The sequence below is a fragment of the Hemibagrus wyckioides genome, linkage group LG17, assembly GCF_019097595.1.
Source record: "Hemibagrus wyckioides isolate EC202008001 linkage group LG17, SWU_Hwy_1.0, whole genome shotgun sequence".
Lineage (NCBI taxonomy): Eukaryota > Metazoa > Chordata > Actinopteri > Siluriformes > Bagridae > Hemibagrus > Hemibagrus wyckioides.
Window position 1 is genome coordinate 18,671,238 of NC_080726.1, and position 10,806 is coordinate 18,682,043.

The 10,806-nt window shown below is 41.2% G+C and overlaps 1 protein-coding gene across 5 annotated transcripts in view; it reads right to left on the minus strand.

Annotated features, from left to right (window-relative positions):
• The window catches only part of fat3a (FAT atypical cadherin 3a), a 108,113-nt gene that overhangs the window by 21,618 nt on the left and 75,689 nt on the right, over nucleotides 1-10,806 (minus strand). For all 5 annotated transcript variants that reach the window (XM_058413816.1, XM_058413815.1, XM_058413812.1 and 2 more), the window contains 6 exons: nucleotides 6,837-7,033; nucleotides 6,564-6,717; nucleotides 6,242-6,475; nucleotides 2,560-2,949; nucleotides 807-1,021; nucleotides 546-683 (listed from right to left, as the gene is read on the minus strand). In XM_058413816.1, the coding sequence (XP_058269799.1) occupies nucleotides 546-683; nucleotides 807-1,021; nucleotides 2,560-2,949; nucleotides 6,242-6,475; nucleotides 6,564-6,717; nucleotides 6,837-7,033 (1,328 nt within the window). The remainder of the gene's footprint in view (nucleotides 1-545; nucleotides 684-806; nucleotides 1,022-2,559; nucleotides 2,950-6,241; nucleotides 6,476-6,563; nucleotides 6,718-6,836; nucleotides 7,034-10,806) is intronic.

The window sequence follows — 10,806 nt, forward strand, 5'->3', positions numbered from 1 at the left end:
GAATAATGAATCGATGATGTCATGTGCTAATAAAGGGAGAGGAACCAATATTACAATCAGGTGTTTGTGTGTGCTAATGGTGGTTGAAGGTGTTGATTAATGCTCTATCACAGCAGCTCTGTCATTAATTCATGCTGCAAATCACAGCCTTTTATGCACCGTTTCTATAGTAACAGCTCATTCTCAGGAACTTGCCTGGTGGATGCGACCTAAGATTAGTGATAACAGTAAACTTTAAGCGATAACAGGAAATTAAATGCAACTATAAAATCAAGTGTCAAATGGCTGTGATTTAATAAAAATCCTCAAGGATGGTTTATTAAGGAAAGAATCAGTTTCAAGGTGGTAACCTTGCCGGGGTAGCAACGACCATCAGTATTTATTTCAACAATTGCAACTGGCTTTTAATTATGATTCCCAAAGTGACATTCAGTTTAATTGGCACTTTTAAGTAGAAATGATTTTCTTACTTAACAGAAAACTGATAAATTGAGTAATATCTAATATGAGTGTGTTGCCATGGAAACTGTAGCGTTGTTCCTCACCGTTTCTCGATCCAGCTGTTTGTTGACTTTGATCTGACCTGTCACTGGCTCAATGAAGAACTGGTTCTCACGATCCCCGCTGACGATGGAGTACAAGATGTAGCCGTTCACCTGGCTATCGATGTCTTCGGCGGTCACCTAAGCAACCAGACCAACATCTTGAAGGTAACACAGCGATCCATACAACTAGCTACTAAATAAACTACCCTAGCGCAAAGTTCTGTTCTGGTGTTTTTTCTTTATAATGTTGGATGTGGTTACCTTGGCGACTGCATCACCGATGTTAGCGTCCTCCCTGATGATGGCACTGTAAACGTCACGGCCAAACATTGGCGCGTTATCGTTGACGTCTGTTACATTGATGTTTACCATGGCAAAAGCGGTGAGGGGTGGAGTTCCGCCATCGTGAGCTTCTACCGTGAGAAAGTAATCTTTACAGGTCTCAAAGTCCAGAGGGTGAGACACGGAGATTGCACCTGCACACACACACACACACACACACACACACACTCTATTCACTACAAAGGTCATCTATATATTGCACTAGTATAACTCTGGTATAATGTGCCTTGGAAGAAAATAATCTGCTTTACAAAACGCCACCTAAACAATGCACAGTGTGACGAATATGGTGTAGACACTGACACCATGCATGCATAGCATCTTTAAATATCTCTGCACAGCAATTATTAAGGAAACTTTGAGCAAACGTGAGCTGTAAGCTGAAAAGTGTCCGAGAGTGTGTATGGGTGTGTGTGTGTGTATGTGTGTGTGTGTGTGTGTGTGTGAGAGATTAAGTGAGTGAAGAGGAGGGTGGCTGCGATTTAGGACACAAACGTCCTCAGGCTGTCTATATCTCAGTTTTATATACTGGCTAGAACAGCAAGAGCTGAATTGCATTATAGAATGAATGTGGGTGTGTGTGTGTGTGTGTGTGTGTTTGTGTATGTGTGTGTGTGTGTGGTCCTATAACTTTTGTGGTCAAATAAGCATGAACGAATTTCAGCCTAGCAAATTTCTTTTGATACATTAATTCCAAACACTAGACCAAGCAGTGTTAGCTAGCATAGCATTTATTAGCCTGTCCCAGTTACCACATCATTGGTAAAGTCTTAAAACGATTACCATCTCTGAGAAATACTACGCAGCAAGCATTGTCAGCTAGCAATCTCCGTATTTAGCAGCTACAGTAAAGCTTTCCCAACACAGTGAAAACTAGACACTCTTCTACAGATCTACATCTCATGCCTAAATACTAACAAACTGAATGTCAAAATAGTACACAACGTGGGAAATCTTGTACACCATGCATTCCATGCTAGCTAGCTAAATGACAATAATCAGTGACAACAACTTGTCACACTGGGCTCTCAAACATACCTTTACACACAAAGTTAAATTCTGAAGTTAGAAATTCTGTCAGATTCAGGTCACTTTACACAGCTGACCAACATTCAGAGTGAAAATTATGAACATTTTATAAATAAGACTTAAGGATCCTCTCAAAAATCCTGTCAGGTTTAGCTCACTTTAGCCAGCTAACCAAAGTTATGAATATTTATGAATATAAGTCAAAATCCTCTCAGGAATCCTGTCAGGTTAGCTCCTAACCCAGCTAAAAATATCAGCAGTAAGGATTAGGAACATTTAGAAATATGACTTAAAATCCTCTCAGCAATCCTGTCAGACTGAAAGGAAATGCCATCTGTATATTGACGCGTACACACATGTACGACAACAGAACAACTTGAGATAGGTACTATTTAGAAATTAGTGAAACATTTTGGACCCATAAAAAAGGCATGCCATGACCAGGGATTGTGTCTAAAACTAGACATAATAAACAGTGGTAGTAGTAATACTATGTCTAATAGTCTAGCAGTACCAAACCATTCTATAATTATATGTTGGCTTAGCATGCTAGTGTACTAGCATTTAGGACACAGAGATACCAGTTCACTCTGTGCACGTGGACCCTTCAGGATTGTATGCAAGTAAAGATTTGCCTACTTACCTGTGTGTGTTTCAATGCTGAAGTGCCCTTGTGCATTCCCAGACCGGATGCTGTAGTAGATGTCAGCGTTAGTACCGATGTCCTTACTGTGGGCATGGACACGCAGCACTGCTGTGCCAGCTGCTGCATCCTCGGCCAGCGTGGCACTGTAGTCACGGCGCTCAAACACCGGAGGGTTGTCATTTACATCCAGCACAGCAATGGTGAGGTTGGCCAGAGATGAGAGACGGTAGGGGACACCTAGATCAGACGCCCGTACCACCACGAGGTATGAGGATTGGACCTCACGGTCCAGCGGCCTCTCTAGAGCCACCACACCAGTCCACTTATCGATGGAAAAGACACCTTCAGCTGAGTCCACTAGTGAGTATACTACTTTCCGGCTCTCACCTGAGACAGAGAGACAGACAGAACAAGAAAGCGATGATCATAGATGGAAAACTGATGTGTTGTATGATTTCAGTTTCTGCAAGGTTTTTGCCCCTTCCTTTTAAAAATACTTCTCTGTTCTTAACTTTCTTTCCATATTTAGGTTCATGTTAAATATTAAAGGCTGTTATCAGTGTCATAAAAATGTGAAATATGATCTTTATTCAGGACGCTGCATTAGTGCAGAAAATAAGGGAATGTCCAAAGACAACCAAGAACCTTGGTGTCTTGAACTATAAACTATTTATGCCTTTATTTCCACAGACATTCACTTTTCTCTGTCTAGAATTGAGTGCCTGTACCTTTTCAGATGTGTGCAAGTACCCCTTTTCTGGTTTTCAGGTGTTTTGCCACAGGAGAGAAACGGGCTAAAGCTGCATTTGAGGTGAAGTTAATTCCCTGCCTACAACTAGAAATTTCAACTCTTCAACTTGGGGTAGTCTTGTCAAGTACTAACTGTAAGTGTAGGTAAAGTAGCTTTTAAAGAGCTTTACATGCTCTTTACATGCATTTTGCATGTTGCTGAAAGTAACTTGCTGTTACTTGCTGAATTAACTAACCCTAACCCTTGCCCTAAATTACCCCTTACAAGGCACCACAAATGCAGCACAAGGTTTCCCCCTGTAAGTACAGACCCTCTCATACACAAAGACTGCTTGGGGCCTTATCTGGTAAATGAGGTTCTTGTATCAACAGGCAATATCAGTAACATATCTCAAGAGTTCTGTAGGCTCCAAAGGATAGTCTCTTAAGTGGAGGCAACCTAAGGTCTTAGGGTCTAGTCTAATGCTGCAAAGTGACAGAAAAGCAAGCAGGGTGTAACCTTGCATGCTTTTATAAAGTTGTAAACTATACCTATTGGTTGTCACAACCTCAAGCCCAAAATCTTTCATAGGTTGGCTAAACACTTTGGAACCATCTCGATCCAGCCCTGAACTGATTAAAAAGTTACCAGATTTTACCATTCTTCAAGAGCAACATGATCCTTTCATTTTTACAGAGACTGAAAAAGGATCCTCCAGACCATGCCTGGCATTTGTGGTTGGAATGGTAGGGTGAGTGATTGTGTATTGTGGGGGCAGAACTCTGAGAACTTGGCCAGAGGTTCTACAGCGCTTCTACAGGGGTGGCAGCAATGGTTTACTTTGAAAATTGAGGGGATCAACAGGTGGTTAACCAGGACGACAGTCAAACGTCATTAAAATTCACAAACATTCCAGCTGGAACTCTTTATCTATCAGCCAGGCCTGGGGAAGAAGGTTGCATATTTCAGAAGGATTAAAAATGGCACAAAAATAAAGCTGTCAACAGAAACAGCAAAAACATACTGCTGACATCCATTACTGGAAAAGTTCTACCTAAGGATCTGCAAAAAAAAAGCTACAAAGAACAGATTCACTGCTTGCACATTACCATGTTTTTCCTTTTCACAAAAATGCTCATTATTCTCTAATTTTACACAGAAAATAGTAACAGTCACCCTTCTCCAGAGCTAGACATTTAAACATACCATACCCAATTACCAGAGCTCTTTTGCCTGTAAGGTAACAGCTACAATAGTAGAAGATTGCATAAGACACACTATATGCCCTAACTATATGAAGTACCTATGTGGACACCTGGTCATTACACTCACACAAGAGCCTTTGCCAAATTGCTTCCACAAATTGGGAAGCACACAATGGCCTAGAGTGCCTTTGTATTGTGTAGCACTAAGATTTCTCATTAATGGACCTAAAAAGCCCAAACCTGTTCTATCATGACAATGGCCCTGAGCATAAAGTGCTGGCCATGAAGACATGGTTTTCCGAGTTTGGAATGGAAAGACTTAATTGGCTTGCACAGAGCTATGACCTCAACCCAAGCCACTCAAATTTAGACCGCCTGGCATTAAATCCACACAACCACATACCCAAATCTGGTGGAAAGCCTTTCCGGAGGGGAGGCATTTGTAGCCGCAAAGTATGCAGGCAAAGTCTGAAATGGGACGTTCAACAAGCACACATGGGTGGTGTGATGGTCAGGTGTCCAAATACATGTGGCTATACTACGTTTGGACAAAATAAAGTATAGTAAACTAATGATGAACTACTGATCGTAAGGTTGTGAGTTTGAATCCCAGGTCCACCAAGCTGCCACTGCTGGGCCCTTGAGCAAGACCCTTAACCCTCAATCGCTCAGTTGTACAAAATGTAATAAAATGGACGTTGCTTTGGATAAGGGTGTCTGCCAAAATGCCAAAAATGTAAATGTAAATCACTTCCAGGCAGCTGCTGGAACAGCTTTGGGAATTGTTTGTTGTATTACCCGACTTGTCCAAAACCCTTGTTGTAGTGAACTAGTACTTGTGGAATATCCTACAAAAAGTATGACTGCTCAGATAATAATAAAAGACATCCTTCAGGAGTTCCACATGTCCTTAAGCCGGATAGATTGTGAGTCAGTCTGAGTGAGCAAGAAGACTGTATCCCCAGACCAGGTTGTCAATGTGTGTCATATCCTACTGCATCAAGAGATAAACACAACACTACATTCCTCACAGATTCTGGCTGAATGAAATGAGATTTCATGGCATTACAAAAGCCACCTCTTGCCACATACTGAGCTGAGAGAATCTCTGAAGAATGCTGCTGACACACTCTACAAGAAAATGGGGTTAAACATGTCAAAAAAATCTTGAAAACTGAAATCCTGGCCAAATGTAATACTAGAAACCCAACAGAATCTCATCTGCTCGCCATCGCTGTTGTCCACTGGAACATGGTATAAATATCTTGGCAGTGTTCTATCCTTAAACAACAACATCGTCTAAAGCAGCCTCAGAGTCTTTTGGACTGCACTCTATCAACTCAATGTTTTCAGCAGATTCCTGGCATTTTTTAAGGAAAAAAAAATCTCATTCTCAAAAAAAAAATATCTGAAACTCTGGGACATGTCACACATATGCACATGTGGTTGCTACCCAGAGGTGGGATTAGAATAGACAGTTCTCAAATCCTGCAAAAATACCTATTGAGCTTTTCACCATGAGATCACCCTGCAGATAACCGCATCAGGGAGTGTTCATTTTCAGAGAAAAGTGAAAACCACCAGTAGTGGAAAAAATGGGGACGAAGGCATGTAGCAACACTGCAGAACAGATAGCACACAGGACTCATCAATAATGCAGGGGAGGTTGCTAGAAACCACTGCAGCAGCAGCACTGCGTATGTGTGTGTGTGTGTGTCTGTGTGTGCATGCATGTATTTCATACCCAGGTCTGGATCTATGGCATTTAGCTGTGTAAGTAGGGCTTTCGCAGCTGTGTTCTCATAAACGCTGGTCTCGTAGTGGGTGGAGCCAAACCGAGGAGGGTTATCATTAACATCCAGTAGCTTGATGGAAACCGTCGCCTCACAGGAAAGCCCACCTCCGTCTGTCGCCCTGGCAACTAGCGAGTACAGCTCAACTTTCTCCCGGTCCAATGACGTTGCTGTTTTCAGCTCTCCTACAACACACACACACACACACAGTCACCACTATGACAGAAAGGCAGACAGATACAAATAAACAGGCAGACAGAGAGACAGACAGACCTGTGTAAGGGTGTATGGTGAAGTCCTCAGCCCCGCCCCCTGACAGCGTGTACTGCAGTTGTGCATTAGAGCCGGTGTCTGCATCAGTTGCTCTCACTCTCAGGATAAGATTTCCAACAGGAACATCCTCAGGGACTGATGCAGTGTACACCACCTACACACACACACACACAACAAATGAAGCATGAGCACAAATGCACATAATGTTTACACATAATGCCCATGTTCTAGTCTCTGAATATGTGTGTTGGTGCAAGTTTGTGCGTGTCTCACCGGGTCACACACAGGACTGTTGTCGTTGGCATCGGTGACGAGAACATGGACAGTTGCCATGGCAACATGGAGGCCGTCCGTTGCAGTGACGTTGATGATATAACGTTCTTGCTGTTCACGATCCAACGGCCGCTTTACGTACAGCTTCCAATCAGAAGAGAGTAAACTCAGGGCGAACACATCACCACGGTTACCACCTGCACACACACACACACACACACACTTGAAAAAAACACTACTTAAAAGTCCCAGAATTTTCTCTATTTACGATAATGATTGCAGTAGAAGTACATCCATAGCAAGTCTACAAACTCATATAATTAACTGGTAGCCATGCCTACATTTTACATTTTACAAAAAAAACCTGGTAAAAAAAAACAAAAAAACAAGCGCATTGCAGCTTTCTCTCTCTCTCTCAATCACACACACCTCACAACTCTCTCACACACACACACCATTTCCCTAATGAACACCAGCACTTTTGTCCCCATAACATCTTTCATCTCTTTGAGGTTGGTGGGTAAACATGATGTCATTCCCATAAGCCAATAAACACACTCTCGCTCTCTCTCTCTCGCTCTCTCTCTCTCTCACACACACACACACACACACACACAGTTATAAGTATTAATAATAACCTTTGCCAGTCATTCCAGGCTCATCAGTATAAATTGTAATAATTACACCTTTTATTTTCATTAAGTTACTAAGATCGAACATTAATGAGCACTAATTTATCACACCCACACCACACACACTGAGAGAGAGAGAGAGAGAGAGAGAGAGAAATGGTATAATGATGGATAGAATAAATTAAATGGGAACACAGTAATCTATAACAGTTGTCTTAATAAGTGTCCCATCAGTGTGCTCTTGAGCTGGCATGTACACACACACACACACACACACACACATTTGTCTAAATATACAGTGCAATTTAACTCTGCTGGTGTCTAATAACATATAGAAGTACTCTTTGTCTTTATCACTTTATTTCCCCTCTTCCTCATCATCACTTGCTCTGCTGTTTGCTCTTTAATCATTTTCTTCTTTTGAGTCAACAAAAGCAATATCAGCCAATTACACACACACACACACACACTCTCTCTCTCTCTTAAAAAAAAACCAAAAACTCATTTCACCACCAGTGACCTCTAGCCATTCTTCTGAAACACACACACACACAACTCAGACACACTAGTCAAATGGTTTGGACAATTTGATATAACTGAATGTGTCTCAAACACACACACACACATTATTGATTAATCCTCTTTGTGATTTCAGAAATAGAATGAAGTGTAATGTTTATACCATAGCAACAAACACACACTTTACTGAAAAACTCACATGGTAAACTATTACAGATAACTTTACTGTGAATATGACCTTTGCTTACATTTTGGTCATATGGAACAAAACTTCACTAAGAAGGATTGTCATATTTTCCTCAACAATCCAAAATTCACTTGAGGTTGGTCATGGTGGCAGTTTTGCCACAATCCTGACATCACTGACACGACTTCGAAGCCTTTCTTTGAAGAAACTATAGTCAGATTAAGATGAACATCAACCTGGGCACTTCTTCAAGGTTTGACTTAATAATGGCATATAATAATAATAATAATAAGAATATAATAATGAGTCCATTTCTACCATTTTTTTCCATAGGACTGTTAGTTGTCTCTCAACGGGTCGGGGGAAAACATTATTAGCTCAATATATACACTACTCACAAAAAGTTAAGGATATTCGGCTTTCGGGTGAAATTTCAGGATGCACCTAAAATGCACTATAACCTTTACAGGTGAACTTAATTTGACCTTCTCTACACTTTTGAATGTCCAACTGTTCAGTGTTTCACTTTTTGCATAACTTACTGTTCTCTAACAAGGTGCTTAACTGAAAAATTCACAACTGGTGTTTGATCCATGAATCAATCAATAAATTTTCTGGTTCAATTAGAATTGGTATTTAAACAGTCCTCTTCATCATGCTGTTCACATTTTGACATCATGAGACCAAGACGACACCTAACAATTGATCAACAGTACCTCACCATTGCGAGGTTTCAAACAGGATGTTCTCAGAGGGAAGTGGCCACTGAGCTTACAGTGTCACAGAGTGTCATCAGCAGGTTGCGACAGAGATACAGAGAGACTGGAAGAGTCACAGAAAGGCATAGAAGTGGACGTCTGTTGGCCACATCCCACGTTGATGATCGATTCATTGTGAACAGTGCCCTGCGGAACCGGATGATGAATGCCACTCAACTCCAGGCACATTTAAGGGAGGTGAGAGGAACCCAAGTGTCACGTCAGACCATTCAAAACCGTTTACATCAATGTGGTCTGCGTGCTAGACAACCTGAAGGGTACCTGACCACACCACCAGGCACAGGCGTCATCGTCTTGCATGGGCCAGGGAGCATTTACGCTGGACGAGGGACCAGTGGGCCTCATTGCTGTTCTCTGATGAAAATAGATTCACCTTGAGCAGAAATGATGGCCGCCAACAATGTTGGAGACGTCAAGGAGAGCACTATGCATCAGCCTTTGGTGGTGGTATAGTTACAGTCTGGGCAGGTGTGTCTACTCGATACAGAACTGCCCTACATCTTGTGGATGGTACAGTGACAAGAATAACATCATTAATCCAGTCATTGTGCCCCTGCATGAACAACACAGGCCTAATTTCATCTCCATGGACGACAATGCTCCAGCTCATCGAGGTCGCATCATTAGGGAACGGCTGCTGGAGGCTGGGGTACCTCAAATGGAGTGGCCTGCACTTTCTCCAGACCTGAATCCCATAGAAAACCTATGCCGTGTAAAGGCTCGTAACCCTGTACCCCAGAACCTCAATGACCTGAGGGCCGCCCTTCAAGATGAGTGGAATGCCATGCCTCAGCAGACAATAAGTCGACTCGTGAACAGCATGACATGTCATTGTCAAGCTGTAACTGATGATCAAGGGCACATGACAAATTATTGAGACATTGACATTTTTTGTTGTGGTATGCCCACCACTGTTGTTGGCTTTTGTTACAATAAATTGTTTGAGATGAGGAAATCACCATTGCATGCTTCTACTTAAATGCCCTACTTTCATGATATAATATCACTGTAGCATGAACTTTTTACATTTTCCATAAATTTCACCCAAAAGCCAAATATCCTTAACTTTTTGTGAGTAGTGTATATAGTCTTAGATTAAATTACAACTCAAGTTTAACTAAAACATCTATCTCACATTCTAGTAACGTAGTAGTAACGTAAAGGAAAAAATAAATTAAATAAAAAAACCAACACAAATTTAAAAATGCAAAAATGCAAAATAAAATAAAATAAATAAATAAATAAATAAAATAAATAAAACCACAAATAAAAAAATGCAATAAATAAATAAATAAAGTGAAAATAAAAAAATATAGTGCACTATAAAGGTGTAGGGTGTAAGAAGCCATTTTAGGAATCGTCCTCAATACCTTAGAAACAGCTAACATTTTCCACACAGTTTATAACGTTATTATGATTTTGAAAAGTCAGCGTTTGTTCAGGTTTATGAGTCACTATTTTTATTTAAGAGCAAGAAATAACTGCTCAGGCGTGTCGCCAAGAGTGGACAGACTTCGCCATAAGGTGGTGCGTCTGTTATCGCCGAATGTGTCGATGTTTTGGAGACACGGTCATTGTGCTTCCGTGCACATTAGTCAGAATGATTTATAGCAAGTTTATTTGTAGCACAGTGTCGTGACAGCACTAACTGTATGAGTTGGCCAACCTTTAAAACTGATTTTTAAAAAACCCAAAGTGACACATTATTTAAATGCATACAAAAACCGTGAGCAACCCCTTTCATAGGAATCGTGCATCAAGGCTTGATGTGTTGAGTGTCCTGAGATGCTTTTTTGTTCATCACGGTTGTAAAGGGTATTGTATTGCTACCTGATTGGTGTTGGTTGATTACA